This window comes from Atractosteus spatula, chromosome 5 (genome assembly GCF_055471065.1).
Source record: "Atractosteus spatula isolate fAtrSpa1 chromosome 5, fAtrSpa1.hap1, whole genome shotgun sequence".
NCBI classification, from domain to species: Eukaryota; Metazoa; Chordata; class Actinopteri; order Semionotiformes; family Lepisosteidae; genus Atractosteus; species Atractosteus spatula.
Window position 1 is genome coordinate 63,529,423 of NC_142710.1, and position 19,425 is coordinate 63,548,847.

Below are 19,425 nucleotides of genomic sequence, written 5' to 3' on the forward strand. Positions count from 1 at the left end.
GCTACCACGATGTGCTTAGAGCTCAAACAGTTCATAAACATAAGACTTCGTTCACTTCGTTTTTATCCCCACGAGAAAGATTTCACTTCGATCAGCGCTGGAGGCGGCTGTTGTTGTATGACCGACACCCCAGCCAGGGAGCATGAAATGGAAAAAGAGCTGTAACTATCTTGTGTTTGGCTCTCAGGTCTTCTGCCATCTCGGTCGTGAAGATTCTGCGAGTACTCCGCGTATTGAGGCCCCTGCGAGCAATCAACAGAGCCAAAGGCCTCAAGGTCCATCCTCTTATGTATTGCCTAGTCTTTGCGATAGTGCTACTAGTTCACTCAGTTATTTTTTGCTAGTTTATTTATTTGGCTGGACTCTTATTCAAAGTGACTTGCAATTGGGCCCAAGTGCACAGCTGGGTTTTCTTGCTGGAATGGTTGCTCAAGGGCACGACAGCAGTGTCTCTTCTCTGATCCAAAGCCCTCAACCACTGCTGCCTATACATGTTTAACGTTCATTAGTCCAACAAACATTCTCTTTTAGTACAAGCGACTAAAAAAAAAAGAGTAACATGCAAAGCAACAAAAAAAAATGCAAAAAAAATCTTGTGCAGTTGAAGCAACTGTCCTACAGATGCCACTATAAGCTTTTTTGGAGATCTTCCTAAAAGTAAGAAATTAAAGATTGGCGACTTTGAAAGATACTTGAGTTATTATTTACGTAGTCATAAAACAAAACAACACTTTGATTGCCGTATCTGTTTTTTTGTAACCTCATGTTCTTTCGCATTATGTTTGAGACAGTACGCGCAGTTGAAGTGTGAGATTTCCATTTCAACCTCCTATGCATCTGAACACTAACCTTGTCCTGCTGTTGTACTTCTCCACAGCACGTGGTCCAGTGTGTGTTTGTTGCCATCAGAACCATTGGTAACATTATGATTGTCACAACGTTACTGCAGTTCATGTTCGCTTGTATAGGAGTACAACTATTTAAGGTAACGTTATTTTTTTAACAAGATATCATTAAAATGACCTTGGTGACTTCTGAGGGTCTGTAGTTTTAAAGTCCTGTTTTTATATCGTAGGGAAAGTTCTACCGTTGCACAGATGAGGCAAAGTCCTCTCCAGAAGAATGCAAGTAAGTTAAACTTGTAAGTTTCATAATTAGTAAATTGGATTATGGTCAGGAAGAGTGGCATTGGATGTCTACAGAAATGACCAAGTCTGAAGGTCCTACACGTCTTGTCCAGGATGGCCATTGTCCGGAAGGTTTTGTAGTTTTCTTTAAATCATCCAACATCTTGACAACTGTGAAACTGGCACAATCGACTCAGTACACAGTGGAACAGGACAGTTAGTCAAGAGAACTGAACTGAAAGCCGGCTGGCACAGGATGTGTGCGTGTGACAGCCCTGTTATGTGGTATACTTAGAGCATTTGTACTTGACTTTTGCTTGTGCAACCCGTCTTTGTTCGGTGTGTATAACTTTATCCTTTCTTCAAAAGGGGGACCTACATTTTGTATAAGGATGGCGATGTAAATCACCCAATGATCCGTGAAAGGATCTGGCATAACAGTGAATTTCACTTCGACAACGTCCTGACAGCCATGATGGCCCTCTTCACTGTCTCCACTTTTGAAGGCTGGCCAGCGTGAGGGTTTTTCTTTTTATCTTACCCCGTTTGATAGCCATGTGGCATGGTTGTCCTTTAAACACGCTGAATCGTTTTGATAAAGTTCAAAATTCGTCTCCTTAAAACAATGCAACACTTTCTTAGTTGATGGATTTTGTGGCACTGTAAGTTAATGGGTGCATAGCCAGGTCCTCTAATGTGTGAACCACAGTTTTATCATGAAGTAGAAGACAGTAGCAACCTTGACTGTTCAGCCCCTGTGGGCACCTCTTTTCTTCCACCTACCGCTGTCGTTTATATCTTGCAGGTTGTTGTACAAAGCAATAGACTCTAACGGAGAGAATGTGGGGCCTATATACAATTACCGTGTGGAGATATCAATCTTCTTCATCATCTACATCATCATCATTGCCTTCTTCATGATGAATATCTTCGTGGGTTTTGTCATCGTCACATTCCAGGAGCAGGGAGAAAAGGAGTATAAGAACTGTGAACTGGACAAAAACCAGGTCAGTAGCTGAATCACCCCATTTTGTAACTGTCAGCCATGGGTTGGATGTTGAAGGTCTATAAATCCTATGCACTATGTGTAAGATAATATCCCTTATACTTGTCCTGCAATACAATTATTTCTTTTTTTTTTTTGCAAACACTTGAAAATCCCCATCAGGGGAAAGCTAGACAGAGACATTGCCTATCCCCTTCTTTTTCTATTTGTACAGAGTGAATTATTATTGAGTAATACAGTAATTCACTGTACCAGTTTCAAAAAGCCTGCTATAAATTAAATGTATGCAGCAGAGTATAATGTTATCTTGCTGTATTTATATGTGACCCACTCCTCACGGATGGTGCTATTCCCTAGCAAATTGGGTCCACCTGCTGTAATCACTCATATTTTTACTCTTCTTAAGTGTCTCTGCAATTGTCTTTCCTCTTCTGTTACCTTGAGCTGCTGCATCAACACCTTCACTCTCTGTTCTAGCCCTTCCTTGTTCTTCCTCTGGTCTTCATCAGTTACTAAATCCCTCCCGTGCTCAGGTGTTGACCTGATTAGAGCTCTCTTCTTTACCAACCCTACTTTCGTGTTTCCGATTTTCTGCAGCATTCCGATCTGCTGTCCAGCCCACCCAGCCTGTCGGCAGCACATGACACACAGGCTCTTCTCTCCACTTTCATGTGTTTTCAGCTCCTTCCTGCTCCTCACTCTGCACTGCTCTGCTACTCCCTGATCAGCCTTAGCTTGCTTGTGTCTTGGCTGCATTTATCACTGGTATTCACAATTAGTCTCTGTCCCAGCAGGCGTTCTCTCGCAGACAGTGATCCTTCCACTTCCCTCTTCAACTGGCACTTGTAGTTTCTTGTTCTCAAACTGTCCTGCTGATCTTGTGCTGTACAGAACTCTCATCCAGGTCTCCGTCTATTATCATTGCTACAGCCTTGTTAGATCCCTCCTCTCCCTTTACCAAGTCATGTTGCTTCTAAGCTGTGCAGCCTTGATTACTGTCATTGTTGTCGGTGCATTTCTTGGAGGGTTCTCTATGTAAAAAATTTAAATTTTTGAATTGGCAAATTTGTTGCCTTTTCTTTGTTCATGAAAGTAGTATCTGTATAGTGGTTCAAAGTTTGCGCCGGCAGTTTGATATTTTGGTGACCTTGGCCTTATGACTTTTATTCTTTCTGCCAAGTGGAATAAAAACAAACCAGTATTTCAGTTAGTATCTCAGTGAATCACTCAATATTAGTGTATAATTAAGCCTAATGTTCTTGACCTGTTTGTTCTAAAGTTGCTAGGTGAGATTAGTTTGATAAACTGTCTGCACTATCAAAATATCCATCATTTCCTGGATACTACGAAATGTGCATCAGCTGTGTTCTGATAAATCAGGGGTCAGGATTTTTTCTGAATTTTATTTCAAAATGTCTAGTAAGGGTGAGGCAATACTAGACTGCTTTTTAAGCACTACTTTTTACTTTTTTATATTGCAGAAGTATACATATTTCCGTCTGGTTTTTGTGTTAGACAACATCCTGTTCTGCCAGAAATCTTGTTTATACCTTTTGCAACAGATGTACATTTGTTTAAACTGCAATTGATCGTTGCAGGGTAATTATTGCTGGTCTATCTTTTGAAGTAAGGGTGTTTTTAAACCCTATGGTCATGTAATCCGCAATGACAAGGAAATGCAATATTAAGCAGCACCAGTTTATATATATAAAATGTTTAAAAAGTTTCTTAAATTCACAAAAACACAAAGTTAAGCAATATTTAGTAACTGAAATTCTGAACGCTTTGTATAGAAATTTCCAACCACATACTCATTAGGTGAAGTAGCACACAAAAAGTTCTAGGAATGTAACTCTTCATCTCAAATGCATTATTTAAAAAAAACAGGTGTTAGCATGTTCTGGCTAAAATGTCACATTTTGGGGTTAGTAGCTTTAGTTACATTCCAAGATTACTGGATTTACTACATTTAAAAGAGGCTACAGTAGGAGTCTCCCTCTTGCTGAAAGCAGCATCTTAAAACTTTACTTTTCTTTATTCCGGCTTCCTCTTGACTCAAGGCAGTGCTGGTTTTTGATTATGATGGCCGCCTGCCCTAAGCGACCATGTGTGGGGTGATCTGTGGCACGGAGGCGTGTAACGCGTTGCTCTTCCAATCCCTGACAGCGCCAGTGTGTGGAATATGCTTTGAAGGCTCGTCCGCTTCGCAGATACATCCCTAAAAACCCTTACCAGTATAAGTTCTGGTATGTGGTGAACTCTACTGGATTTGAGTACATCATGTTTGTCCTCATCATGCTCAACACACTGTGCTTGGCCATGCAGGTAAGAGCTGTTCTGCGCAGGGGGCTGTGCTTACCTCTACCTTCATTACTTAGTTTTTAAGTCAAGCAGTCTTTGGGTTAGGCAGCGCCTGTGTATCTGTAGTGGATCACAGACACCTAGGAGCTCATGGAATGCCCAGCTCATCATTTCATGTTATGTTATATGTATTAATATTTTTTTTATATTTTATATATTAATAGGCTTTAAGAAAATGTCTTCTTCAGTTCAGAACGTGTGCAAACAATCGTATACCTACCACCGCTGCCAATTGGATGTTTAATTTGGGCAGTAATCACGCTTTAAACAAACATGTTTAAGATTCGTTTTGTAAGAAAAAATATAACCCACATGTAGGAACTGGGAGCCCACAGTTCAGATTTTGATGTTGGAGACATAATTATGGCAGCACCTCTGTAACTCTGCAGTGCTTCATTGTCTAAACGGAATGTCATTTCGAAAAATGCAGCTTCATTCCTGCTAAATTGAGTTTTCTAAAGCAATCAATTACCAGAAAATAATTATCAAGTGAGCTGTTTTCTTTTCCCTTTTAGCACTATGGGCAGTCGCCTCTTTTTAATTACGCCATGGATATCCTCAATATGGTCTTCACAGGAGTCTTCACTGTGGAAATGGTTTTAAAACTAATAGCCTTTAAACCAAGGGTAAGTGATTTCTTTATTACTGCCTAGTGGCACGTTATAGATGCTCACATACCACAAGTTGCTAACTTTTTGAACTTAAACAAAACCTGATGGACTCGGAGATGTAATATGCATTTTGTACTTTTTGTACTCTAACAGCATCTAACACTCTGAACTAATATCCATTGATTTTTACATAGTTTGAAGACAAGTTAAATGGCTAAAACGTTTTCAACAGCCAGCTTTGACTGGGATTCCCCCAGTGGCGCCAAACAACTAACAGGCAGTGTTGAGTCTTCATCTCTGAAAAACAGTGATTCCTGAAGCCTCTTACTGACGTTGCTACTGACAAAGAGATGCTCTGTAAAGCTTGTAGCGAGTCAGAAGATGATTGGCTCCCTGGGTGAATTGGTGGTACATAAAGCAAATGACAGGATCTGTTATCCAGAAAGTCAAATCTTAAACAAGTGGTGATTCCATAAAGGGCAGGCATATAATTAAAAAGTATCGGGCTACAGCAGAGTTTGAAGTACTGGAACCGCCATAAAGGTTTACATTCCCCCTTAAAAGTAAACAAAATGTGAATAAAATGTCACAGTCCAGTTTTGGCCTTATTTATTTGCCATTTGGAATGATCATTTCTCATCTGCTTATATTCAGCGATGTGAAATGGCTTGTATTAGTCAGCGTAGCTCAAGTCCTTGTCCGAGTACTGGGGAGCTGAAGTTGACTGAAGTGTCTTCTGAAATGTACACAGTTGAACCATACGCCAGTTTTATTATTTTATTATTGCAAGCTTTATTATTGAATCTACGGTGGCATCCAGTGGAATACTGATGCAGTCACATTCTCGTGCAACAGTTCAAGGGGCCCTGGACTGACTCAAAACTCCTTCATGATGCCACTTGTTCTTTTATGCACCACCAATAGAGAATCCTTGTTGCAGTCAGCTAATGATATAATTCAGATTTAAACCAGGGGTGTCTGGATTACAAAACCCACTCAGCGTGCTGGGTAACTGGCTTTACAGTGTGAGACACTCGGGAGTTTTTCTTATTTAGTATAATTACATTTTTTATTGCTTTATTTGTATCTGGATACTCCTTTAAAAGGTCAATTTTAGTTATTTTTCAGATTACACTTCTGTAGTATTGTCAATTTTAAACCCTTATGATCCAAACTCTTAAGTTTCTTAACTGCAGAAGAGATAATGACAATAATTTCAACATTTTACAACAGATTTTTGTGGAGAAAAAGGACAGATGGCCAGTAAGTTAACCTGGACTGCTTGGAGTGGGTGGAAATTTTTATTCTGCATGAGATGTGTAGGATAAAGTGACTTGTCCATTAGACAATTCCTCAAGTTTCCCTTAAGAGGTCTGTTTATGATCATATACGGTAAATAAGCAATTATATATAGACTGTTTTTTTCCTTGGATTTCTATGGTTGTACTTTTACAGGTTACCAATTTTTAAAATGCAGTCGCATACAAATTAATGTTACCCTAAAAATATGAGTAAAATTTTCTTGTTCCAACAAGTTCTATAATAAAACACAAGGGAAAAAGAAAAATTCTCTGCCAGTGGAAGTTAGATGCACTTCCTACTGTAACTGCACTGTTAATGAGATCAGATGCATACAATTATCACGCTTGCATAAAAACGGAGCTGTCCTGAATGTAGTAACATTACGCATACTGTACAAGATGACAGTTCCACTCCATTCCTTGGCTCCAAAATTTGCATGTCAGATGTTTGCATTTTGTCATCATCCTGCTTTAGTGTTGCCACTTTATTAACACCACAGTGGTTTGCGTTTGCTTACATCCTGAAAAGAAATGAAACTTTTATACAGAATTTCAAAGCCGGACTGATTTTTTCTGGTTTTCTATGTGCGTAGCCCATAAGATGCCCTATCGTAAGATTTCGGTTTAATGCATACAGGCATTGTGATTTGGTTTCCGTTTTGATAAAGCCATTAAAAACTGCACTTTGGTGACCAACAGTGCAGAAAAAGTCACCTAAGAAATATTTAAAAATACATCTGTGGATCTCTCACATAAGAAGTCAAACAGGTGGATGCATGTGTTTGAGTTTGTATATGTTTGCATATATATATACGGTATGTGTATATATATGGATTTCTTTTTAAGATGGGGGCAGATATTTGTTTCATTGAAGCATGCTTCTGATTTAATTAGAAGGGGTCTGTGTCCTTTTCCAGTGTGCACTCTCCCTACGTTTTTGTTTGAATTTCTGTCCACCCTCCCTTATCCCACAACCCCCCATCTACATCTGGCTGCTTTGTGTAGGGTTATTTTGGAGATGCCTGGAACGTGTTTGATGCCCTCGTCGTTATTGGCAGCATAGTAGACATCGTTCTCAGTGAAATAGATGTGAGTATCCCTCACCCTGCCCCGTTCTTCCTTTAATGTACTCACGCTGTCCTGGACAAGTCACTGGGCTACAATTTTCTCATCTCACAACTTCCCTTCCTTCTTTTTTTTGAGCTAACCTTACAGGCATTTGGAGAGGGCAGTCCGGCTAGACCAAAGACAGACCCACCGTACTACTGTATCTGTGAATCCTAATGCCCTTTAACACCTCTTCTAGCTTAATGGATTCATACACAACTTATTAAAAGCAACGGGCCTTATCATCAAAACATTTATGTGTTTTAAAGCACATACTGAAGCTTCATATAGGGGTTGAAACAACTGGCCATTGCGCTGTAGTGCCCCATAAAAATTGTGCACATGTATTTTGTATGGATGTGGTTCAGTACAAACCTGCTAATCACATTAGAGTTTACCAGTACAGACTTGAACTTATGGTTCAGAATTCTGGTCATAAAAGCATCTCCTATAGATAGACCAATTAGTGTAGTCATTACATTGCTCAGGGGTTTGAAAGACCAGGCTTTAATGTGTTCTAAGGGGGGCCTTTTTTACACTGGAACTGTTGGTCTGCAGGGGTTTTCACAGATACAGTACTACTGGGCAAAAGGATGTCACCAAGGCACTTTTTCTAGTTGCTCTCATCTTTTAATTGTCAGCTTCTTAACTTTTTTTCTCTTTTTCTCTGCCCTCTCTTTCCTCTCTTTCTGCTTTCCTTGGTTGTGTGAACTAACAGCACTATTTTACTGATGCATGGAACACTTTCGATGCCTTAATTGTTGTTGGTAGCGTCGTTGATATTGCTATCACAGAAGTAAACGTAAGTATATTTTAGTAATATTTTTGCAGCTTTTTAAAAACAAATATCCCCAAATAATGCCTTGTTATGTCCCTCACTACACTGTATAGATTCCAGCATTTTTACAGCGACATAAAGGTTTGATTATATTCTCCATGCAGGATGGATACATACTGAAATATTAATGTACAGTAAAAGCAAGAAAAATATCATTTTTTAATCTCAATATTTTTTTCAGTTATCAGTACTTTTCATAATACAAGGTTCCAAAATGTTGAATGTTTTAATCTTTCATAGCTTCTGTTGATTTTGACTGTGAAACTTGAAGATGTTTGTTTCTTCTATCACTTTAGTACTATCACTGTCACCGTGCACTGTAACCCACAATTATATAGTGCTGATGCCTGTTTGCAGGGAAGATAGCATCATACTTGCATCAGTATTGGTTTAGTGAAATTTATTTATTTGAAATACTGAGAAAGAAAACCATGCTGAATGTTTAACGTCACTGTTTGTAACGTCATGTATATGTATTGGTGTTGCATATTTCTGCTCTATTTGTAAGGTCTGTGTATTTAATTGTGCAATTGTGCAAGAGCATTCTTCATTACAGAAAATTGTCTGTCAAAGCATTCATACTTGTCTCTTTTCTGAATGTTGATTTATGGAGTTCCAAAGATATTTGTCTAATATTTGATCATATCCATTCTATCTTCTAGAAACTTGTAGAGGCAAGTATAAAGGAAAATTGACATTTTTGATGTGCTTGTAATCTGCTTTTTAACAATTATCTTAGTGGAATTTTACACTACACACACTTTAATGTATTGTTGGTCATCTAATGTTTTCTGGTCTTGAGCAAAGGCAGTGATAAGAATTAAGATGTTGTATTTGCAAACAGACATTTTAAAACACATTGAAATGGTGCTCACAATGAAAATATAGAAGTAAAAAAGCAGATAGCTGCAGCTCTTGCAAGTGTAGAGGAAAGGTCATGATATAATGATGATAGTGATTATGTACAAGTATATTTACTTTCTCAGTAAAAATATTACATATTTTGTGCAGTAACAGCTCACTTTTTTTCCAAGACTGGAGAAAATTTTGGATGACTGCTATGACAGTAAATGAACTGGTTTTCTGCATGGTCATTTAACATCACAGATTGAACTTAACAATTCTTTTTAGCTTCAGACAATTTGTCTTCGATTTAATTAAAGTTCTCACAGCCTGATGTTCTCATTCATTTAGCACATCTTTACCAACACTTACAATTATAATTATACTGTAATTCCATTCACTCAGTTCATTCGATAGTGTCATTATTTTTTTACCACAGCACATTTTGAATCAAAAGAACAGTGCTACAACTGAACGGGTATATCAAGGAGACATGTGAAGTGCATGAAGAAGCCACCGACAATAACAACAGTGAGGGGCAGACTTTAAAATGTTCATTTTTTTCCTGCCCACCACATTTTTGTAGATACACGAAGAAGTGTACGAACATATTCACAACGCTAATGTACATTACACTTTTTTAGCCTTTTATGACTTCTTGAGACTCTATTTTTGAGGTGTTCTGTGTTCTAACTGAAATGGCATGTCAGGGCAGTGCTTGTGTGCTTGTGGTTTTTCTGTCCCTGGGTTGGTGTACAGTACGTGTTTGTGTGCAGGCGTTATCACAGAACCGTTCTCACAGGGTCTTTCACTGCATACTGCTGTTGAGCCCTTGTGCACAAAGCAGAAATACTCATTTACTCTGAACTGCATGGCAGAGTAGCATAGGAATGCAAAACAGTGAATTACAGTTCAGCGTTTTGAAGCAGGCTCATTATATATATCTTTATTCTAGGTGTTTGTACTTTCTTGAGTGAATTTTAGTGAAAGGCTTTGTGACTCATCTGGTCCTCCCCATCATGGATAGGACCTCTCCCTTGTTGCCACATGCGTCCCATCTGTGATCACATCAGACCTCTGCCTCTAATCTTTAATTCATCCGTCCTTTCTCCCTTTTGGTGAAGTCTGCATGATGCACATCCTTGCTGTGTCAAAGTGTTGGGTGTTTTGAGTTTTTGTTGTTGTGTTGTTTTTGTGTTGTTGTTTTGTTTTGTTTTGTTTTGAACCATTCCACCATGTATATTTGTAACATTCTTTTTTTGTGTTACCTGAACTCACCGTAGATGGCTTTGGGTCATCCACTTCATTCTCCTCCGGTCAGTTGTGTGAGTGGAATTGGAGAGCGTGCAGTTTCTTCCCTTCTTTCAACCTCTTCCTTTTCAGCCAAAAAGAAACTCGGACCTCTTCCCTTGCATGTCTTTGTGTTCCTTTGATGTGGTTCCGCACAAGCCCTGCTACTAAGACTGCATCGTAATTGGTGTCTTCTGTGGCAGCATATCTTGTGAGAAACCAGCTTGCGTTATGAGTTGTGAGAAAGGAAATTGTGTTATGAGTTGTACATTTATGTCTATTCTTGTTTGTGACAATGTGGTTTAGACAAATTAACAGCGTATCGCAAGATGAAAGTTTGGTGTTCTTCTGTCCTCTGATCATGTGTTCAGAACATTTACTTGGTGACAGGTATAATTTGAGGCAATTTAGAGATTGCCTTGACTGCCAGACAAGGCAAAACAACTTAAGTTTTTTTTCTGTTACATGAAACATTGTACACTCATGAAACTGATGCACATACTTTAAAAAGAAGCCAATTTTAATCTGTGCTGCTCTAACATCTCTCTCTGGAACAATATAGTTTTGGCCAGCAATAGGTTTTGCTAGTTGGCTAGTTGTCATTTTAACTCTCTCAGTCTCAGTTGTGTTATTGATGATGATTCTTGATAAGGACATAAAATACCAAGTTTTTAAAACGTTTTTCAACTCTGATGTATTTGGCTTCTTTTGCTTTTGTTTTTCTGTAGTCAGCTCTTTTAGCTTAAGAAGATCAAGTATAGGGATCAGGTGTGTAGCATTCAGTCAGATGCATGGGACACAGGAGTGCTAGCATATGTTAAGCCTTCAAGCAAATTGCTAACTCTTTACCTGCACTGATCTGCATAAACAACCCGAGTCTGGCACTTTGGCGGTGCTTAATTGACATATCAGAATTGCATGGATTGCTGCAATGCAAAAGAGAACATCTTCATCACTCAAGTGTCTTGCGTGGAGTGCTTGTCTGCAATGTGTCTGTGCCTAAGCATGTTTCATACTGTAAGTGTTTGACCTGGTTTTCTTGTAGAACAGACCTTGATTCTAGTATACATCTTATGATTTATACTCATTATCATTTACATCTCACTCTGAAAAGGTACAGTACTGTATGTAGCAAATAATAGATTTTGAAATTTAGACAGTACATAATGTAATTCTCACTGAAATATAAAAAATCTGATATTTTAAAAATGAATACAAAATTTAAGCATAATATTCTATCAAAAAAGTCCTCTGTGTTTTCGAAACCTGGTATTTTTATGAGTAAATTTGTTTTTTCCCATTTCAAAAATTTGATTCACTTTTGCAGGTCAGTCATGTTCATGGTCTGCGTTTCTCATGGATGTCGTGTCCTTTATGAGCAGTGTGTATGCAAAAAGTGTTTCACTTTATTTAAATATTGATTCACTCAGAACAAAGTACCAGGATTTGAAAATCAGTCATGAAGCTGAACTATGTTTTTTAAAACAGTTAATAGGGTTACAGTAATCGAAACACTCCCAAAGAATGCAAGGGCGTTAGACATCAGAAAAAGGAGGATTTGAAGGATATAATTATAACAATTTATTTATTTGACGTCCTCATCACTTGCCCACACCAAACCAATTGTTCTGCCATGTTCACATTTAAATTGAAGGAGTAAATATGCTTATGTGTAGTTATTTGCTGTGCAGACAGCATTAACTAGTGCGACTGGCAATACAGAATATGGCCTGATGCATATTTAAAATGCTTTTTTAAAATACCGTTTTAAGCTTTTAGTTTTTAACTTTGTGTAAAATGGAAGATGGGAATGGGAATTTATTTTCTCCAAACAGCTGCAGGGTGGCATGATTTGTACACATCAGGCTATCTACATTATTCCAGTATACTACAGATGCTTCTGATACATTGTCAGTCAGTAATTAAGACAATTGCATTCCATGAAATTAAAGAGAATTTGTTTAATCAATTACTTCTCCAGCTCATTTCACCTTTCGCCATTAATGCAGCTCTTTAATTTTAAAGCCAACAGAAAGTCCCCCAGTTGGAGAGTCTGGGGTAAGGCTGTCCACCTGTTCCCCTGCGTCAGTTTTGTTTTCTGTCAGCTTAAGATTTTTTTTTATGTTTCTTCACCTGCTCTGACCTTTTTAAATTTTAAGTTTTTTTTTCCTTTTGAAATTTTCCTTTTTTCTTTTTTTTTCCAAGTAGTTGAATTTCAAGACGAATGCAGAAAAAAAAGTAGTTGGTTTTTCCAGTGGGCTGGGAGTGTGAACAGAAATCTTCCCTTCCAGGACCTTTTTTAACCCTCAGAAATGCATGATCCTGGAGCTTCCAATGGTTCATAGATAGGGGCAGTGTCTGAGCTTATCTCAGCATGTTTTACCTATGGAAAGGGAGCCATGCTTGTGCAGATTAATGCAACTAAGTATGGAGAGGTATACAGCATGCACCTTAATTTCCCTCTTTTGTCTCTCTCCTAGCTTTAAAAAGCGCTAGCACTTGGTAATGCTTAAAAATATACTCTTTAGTTACATATCAACTAATGGCATGTACTGCATGAAGGTCAAAAGTTTAAAGTGACACAAATCTTTTCTCCTGTGAATTGGATTAAGTACTGATCTTATTTGTCCTGCAGTTCAATCGCAGCAATCCTTTGTTATATATGTTAAAATTATTTTTACCTGTTCATGACATTATTACCAATAACCTGCTTATACAGGTAATCAGAGGAAACGTTTCTCTATTTTCTAAAACTTGCTCATGTTTCAGGTCTCACGCAGGTCATTTTAAAGTTTGCCTAGGAAGTTTTGGTCAAAGGTCATTCTTTGGTCTTATGCGTAAAGTGACACCACAACAGTACTTCATGCATATTAGTTCATATGTACCTAATTACATTACTTTATTCATTAGGATGCAATGTCCTTGAAAGGGGGCTGTTTTATTTGGTCTAGTAACAGACCAGAATTGTACCTCCTTTTACAGGACGAAAAGCAAAGCACACAGGTTTCTGTGTGGAGCCTGAAGTGTGGCTTGTGTCAGGTGTGGTCCTTACAAGACCAGCAGGCAGTGACAGCACTGTAACTCCAAAGGCACACACAGTCCATGCTAAGGCATGCAGAGGCCATACTGTCGGGGCACGTGCAGCATGTCGCAGGTTTTCTAGCTCACTTGTAAAGCATTACCAAGCTCTGTCCCTGGCCCCCGGGGAAGCTGTGCATGCCTCCCCTCTGTTTGGAACTGACGGCGGCTCGCTCTCCCCCAGAACACCGAGGACAGCTCGCGGATCTCCATCACCTTCTTCCGCCTGTTCCGGGTGATGCGGCTGGTCAAGCTGCTGAGCCGGGGGGAGGGCATCCGGACGCTCTTGTGGACGTTTATAAAGTCTTTTCAGGTGAGTGGCTCTTCTGCTGTGAGGTTTGACATCACAGAGTGGGTCACCTTTGATCCCGCCGCCCCCCCCCCCCCCCACAACGAAAGATGTCTGTTCGGCTGAGGTTGGTGTCTCTTTTGCTCGTGTGCAGTGCTGTATTCTGGGAGGAGAATGTTCTTGTGTATGTATTCTGATTGCTGCAAGCCAAAATTAATTAATACGGATTGTCTCCAATAGTTATGTCTATATCTCAAATTGGCTGTCCATTATTTCCAGTGGTCGATGGACAGCCTATTATTCGAAAACAAGTACAATTGTTTTAATGGATTACCGATTTAAAATGAGTGATTTTATATGCTGTGCTGTATTGGCATTTAAAATAATCTGTAGATATTTTGGGGTGTCGCAAAAGCTTCTTTAAGAGAGGTCCCTGAAATGACTTTATCTTAAGCAATCAGCTTCTGGTTTAAAGTATTCACTAGAGTAAAAATAATCTCTAGCTGTACATACTTCAACATCTTCATTCAAAAGTGCTGCTTGTTGTTTGTTTTTAATCCGTGAGTGCCAGTATACATAACTGAGCATTGTTGGTGCAGATCTGTCTATCCAATATGACCCTCTAATGCCAACATGTATACTGTATGTGTATGTTGCAGTGCAGTACTGAAAAGATGTTATTCTCTTTTGCTTTCCTGATGATTGATGATTTTCGTTTTTCATTTTTCCCCTAGGCTTTGCCATATGTCGCTCTTCTGATTGCCATGTTGTTTTTCATCTATGCTGTAATCGGGATGCAGGTATTTGCAAAACGAAAATACGTCAATACTTAATTGAGAGAGTTTTGTAGTTAGCTGCGTACCTTACGTCTAGCACTCAGGATGGAAATTACTGACGGAAAAATAATAAATGGAGTGTTTATTTTACAGATTTTTGGGAAAATCGCCATGGTAGACAACACTCAGATCAACAGAAATAACAACTTCCAGACATTTCCACAAGCAGTACTTTTACTCTTCAGGTTAGTAGTCTTAGCAGGTATAAAAAAACACTACGAATGTATTCATGAATACTTTATATAATTTATATAATTAATTAATATATTTTACATTGTAAATATATATATAATATTATGAAATTTTATATAATAAATTCATAAATACTGTATATAATTTGCACTGTGCACTGTGATAAGTTGTGACAGCTGAATTTAAAATTGAGGGAACACTAAAAATGTAATGAAAACCAGCCCTTTACTAATGAATGGTGTTCAAATCTTCTGGAGATTGTACAAATGAGATGGACAGGTCCAGGCATACAGGTAAGAGTTAATCTGTGGTTATCATTTATTCCATCACAGTCACATTTTGCACTGACTGAATGCAGTTAGACAGATTCCCATGACGCATTTGCTTTCACAGACATGGGGACAGGTCTCGCCTGCACTGCGCTGCCCCTGTCCATTGGCGCAGCTGACTGAAGACGGGCTGCTTGTATCTTTCAGGTGTGCAACGGGCGAAGCTTGGCAAGAAATCATGCAGGCATGTCTGCCAGGCAAACGCTGTGACCCCGAATCTGACTATAACCCCGGAGAGGAATTTACGTGCGGGAGCAACTTTGCTTTTATTTATTTTATTAGTTTTTACATGCTGTGCGCCTTTTTGGTAAGCATGGCGCCGTGTGTGAAAAATGTACGTGCTTGATATACAGTAGCTTTTAACTGTCTCTTTTATTTCTGTCTTTACTTTTGGCGAAACTGCTCGCCAAGCTTATGTTTTGCCTGGAAGTGCTTTGCGTTGAATAGTTTTGGTTGAGGTCTAAAATACGTCAAGCTTTTTCACAGCTGCCAAGGATGGTTGGGTTTGCTGAATGAAATGACTGAAAAACAATTTGCTCAAAGTAGAAAGCAGAAGATATACTGTTGTAAAATACTTTTAAAAACTAGACCTTTTCCATTTCTTAAAAGCAGTAGAATTAACTTAATTTTGTTATTCTCAGAAAAGCTGGGTTTATGTTTGCATCAAATTTAAATCTGATCTAACCTAATGAGTAATAACTTTATTTTAGATCATTAACTTGTTTGTTGCTGTCATCATGGACAACTTTGACTATTTGACACGTGACTGGTCCATACTTGGGCCCCACCACCTGGACGAGTTTAAGAGGATATGGTCAGAATATGATCCTGAAGCAAAGTGAGTAAGACAGTGGACTGAACCAGTAAAGAATGGAAAAACACTGACTGGAATTTGTGGAAAACATTTGGAGGGAAACTATAAATATTAAATATAATATAAATAATATTATATTAATATTAATTATTTATACTAATATAAATCATATAAAAATAAGACTGAAATAAAAAACATAACATTCTTACATAATGCTTTGGAATCATTGTTGTGTAGTTAACTGCGTGTCATAAGGAGAATTTAAACTATAATAGTATTATTCTATTCCATAGTAAATTTTAGTTGTAAAGGTAAGCTTGGAATCCACATAAATACATTTGAAGCAAAAATTGACCAGAAGTGAAAATCAACCTGAGCAACATCAGAAAAACTATCAAAAAAGAAGGGGCTATTTGTGTTCACAGCATCAAAGTAGTGTTCACGGGAGATATTGAAAGCATTGTGTTTCTGTATGTGTTCTGAAGGAATTGGGCTCTTACAGGCCCCTCTATATTCTCCGTTCAGATTGATAGCTGTTTTGCGAATTGCTTCACTGCTGTGCTCCTGCCTCCTTCTGGCTAGCTTTTTAAACATGATGCTCTTTTTTTTTTACAGGGGCAGAATAAAACATCTGGATGTAGTCACTCTTCTGCGTCGCATTCAGCCTCCGCTGGGCTTTGGCAAACTGTGTCCACATAGAGTGGCTTGCAAGGTAACAGCATCAACACCTGTATTTTGGTTAGCTGATTTCTTTAGGCCCTGGATGTTACACCTAATTACGTGTTTTGATCACCTTACCGCTGTCCACCCTAGAGCAAAGTACTGCCTTTTGAGTGCTCCAGTAGAAAGCCATGCTCTTTAATATGGTATTGTCCAGGTGGTAATAGTAAATTAAAATTCCCTGTTAGCTGCCTTGTCTGGTAAAATAAAGTTTTATTTATTGTCTATATATAGTGTATGTATATACTCTCTAAGCAACTGGTGCTATTGGTTCCAATACAGCATTTTTCGTGGTTTTATTGTTTCTCAGTATAAATTGGGCGTACTCAATATATATAGATGATCTGTTGTATGGTTATAGAAGAGATAATAAAAATAAAGGCACCAGATTTGTACAGGGCACATTGATTGAATCTGACAGAAACGCTCAGAGAGAATTATCACATGGGGGCAGTTATATCAAGTATAGGAAAACCACTAAGGGGAGTGAGACAGAGCAGAGTTGTTTTCCGGGAGACGCTGAGAAGTGGAATCACTCCGGCAGCGCAATCACAATCTCCAGCAATTCCCAACAAATCCATTCTGACAGCCTCTAGTGTTCCAGGGACTTTGGCAGAGCTACTGTCATCAACATTGTATTGATTTTTTGACAGCTGTCTAAGTGACAATAAACAAGTACCCTTCGGTTTAGACACAAGTGCTAATTGTGCTACTTTTGCTTCAGTGTGGTTTAGAGAATCCATTGTTCCCACAAGAGAATTTAGTTTGAAGATTTGTTGGTGATATAAAAAAGGGTTCACTTGATTGTTGCACTTTTTTTCTTGTTAATCTAGCTAGCCACCTCTTTCTGTTAAGACATAACAGAGTGAGTGAGATGTGCATCTTTTAGGAAAGACAATGTTATTCTGCTCATGGTGCTTTGCTTCTCAGTAGAGGGGTAAACTCAATGCTACAGCTCCTACTTCTTATTTCAGAGGTTAGTTGCCATGAACATGCCATTAAACAGTGATGGTACAGTCATGTTCAATGCCACGTTATTTGCCTTGGTCCGAACGGCACTGAAGATCAAAACTGAAGGTGAGTGAGCCTAGCCTGTTATTCATCTATACCAACACTGTGTACTTTCACAGTGGAGCAGATAACTTGTTGATCTCTCCTGTCACTTTTGTTCTCCCGCTGTCTCTGTGATCTGCCTTCATACCTTTTTCATTTGAGCAGCAACCATAATACCTATTTGGGTGCTTCTGGATATCTCAACCCAAGACAGACCTCAAGGCCTCTAGAAACAATCTTAATATGGACTAATTATGCACTCAGGAGCTACATTCTCTCCTTTTAAACTAGTGTTGTGATATATTAGATAATATTATTACACAATGTTATTGCATGATAGAAAATTTAAACAATACTTAAAATGAATCTAAAAAATTGTTTTGTTGGGGACAAAGACATCGCGCCTTTTTTTTCTTCTGCATACAATTATTGTTTTTTTCGATGCACCTCTTGGTACTGCATCATGGTAAAAAAATCAAACCTAAAAATGAAGCGAATACAAGGAAGTGATTTTTTTCCCACATAAAAGGTTGGTGTTCTTTCCACATGAAGTGATGAACCAAAGCATTTCTTGCAGTTAACAGACCTTTGTGAGCATTGCGTGAGGTTGTGATTCCAGTTCCTGAAATTGCAGTGTGTAAAATTAGAAATTCTAATACAGACCTAACAGAAGAGCCTGCTCACTCGTGCACATGATTTCTCCCAGCTGCATGTTTGATGAACATTGATGGGATAAAACAGGTGTTTAGAGTAAGTTGAGAATCCATTTTTCATTTGTACTTCACCAAGCACTATAGGTCTGTGTTGCTGTGCACATTACAGTTCAAATAATCATTTATCCATAAGACGTTCTGAAATAATTTGTGACAGTTGGTCATGATCATAAAGATACTGAAGGGAAACCAGTTCTCAGACTGGTTATTAATCTTGGTAACAAAATAAATTAATTGACGGTATATAAAATAAGTCCGAACTTTGTGAAAGTACTGTATTATCGCCATGTTGTCACAAACCCCTCCTTTTCACAGTTTGTGAGAATTGTGATGTGAAGTGGCCCTTTCTCCTCACTAGTCACTGTAATGACTAATGTAATGCGATGTACAGCGAATAAGTAGTTTAGTGCAGCAGACATTTCACTACAGAAATTTTCCAGCGTGATCTGTAGCAAATGTGTTTGATCTAAAGCATGTTCTTTATTGCAACAGAAATAGATTTTTTTTTTTAATTGTTAATTTGGGATAGGACATGTATTGAAATTTTCTCTGCTTTGGAGTTTACTTGATTATGAAGCCTGACAGTTTGTATTATAAAATATATTTTAATTTCAGAAACTGAAACAAAACTTGTGCTCAAACCAGCTGCCATTCCTGGTCTTATAACTTACAGTAATATTTCTAATAGATTAAAAGATGTGTTCACGAGCATGCTTGTTTACAAATATTGTTGGTTCACATCACAGGGAGTATTGTTTGCCTCATTATGAATCACAGACAATGACGACAATTTAATGCTGTGCTTAACTGGAAATTGTATCTATTTTGTGATGTAAATTGGAGAATTTACACGTTGCTGTGTACTTTGATCTTTCATTGTGGTTTAAAATGATCTCATCACAGCTGATTCTTTATAA

The 19,425-nt window shown here is 38.3% G+C and overlaps 1 protein-coding gene across 1 annotated transcript in view; it reads left to right on the forward strand.

Annotated features, from left to right (window-relative positions):
• Window positions 1-19,425, forward strand: part of LOC148835448 (voltage-dependent L-type calcium channel subunit alpha-1D-like) — a 115,897-nt gene that overhangs the window by 76,328 nt on the left and 20,144 nt on the right. Inside the window, exons 21-36 of the mRNA XM_088915807.1 lie at window positions 188-275; window positions 878-985; window positions 1,076-1,128; window positions 1,497-1,643; window positions 1,933-2,134; window positions 4,300-4,458; window positions 5,010-5,120; window positions 6,339-6,368; window positions 7,412-7,528; window positions 13,747-13,875; window positions 14,586-14,651; window positions 14,781-14,872; window positions 15,356-15,515; window positions 15,919-16,046; window positions 16,638-16,734; window positions 17,717-17,819. Coding sequence (XP_088771933.1) covers window positions 188-275; window positions 878-985; window positions 1,076-1,128; window positions 1,497-1,643; window positions 1,933-2,134; window positions 4,300-4,458; window positions 5,010-5,120; window positions 6,339-6,368; window positions 7,412-7,528; window positions 13,747-13,875; window positions 14,586-14,651; window positions 14,781-14,872; window positions 15,356-15,515; window positions 15,919-16,046; window positions 16,638-16,734; window positions 17,717-17,819 — 1,790 coding nt within the window. The remainder of the gene's footprint in view (window positions 1-187; window positions 276-877; window positions 986-1,075; window positions 1,129-1,496; window positions 1,644-1,932; window positions 2,135-4,299; window positions 4,459-5,009; window positions 5,121-6,338; window positions 6,369-7,411; window positions 7,529-13,746; window positions 13,876-14,585; window positions 14,652-14,780; window positions 14,873-15,355; window positions 15,516-15,918; window positions 16,047-16,637; window positions 16,735-17,716; window positions 17,820-19,425) is intronic.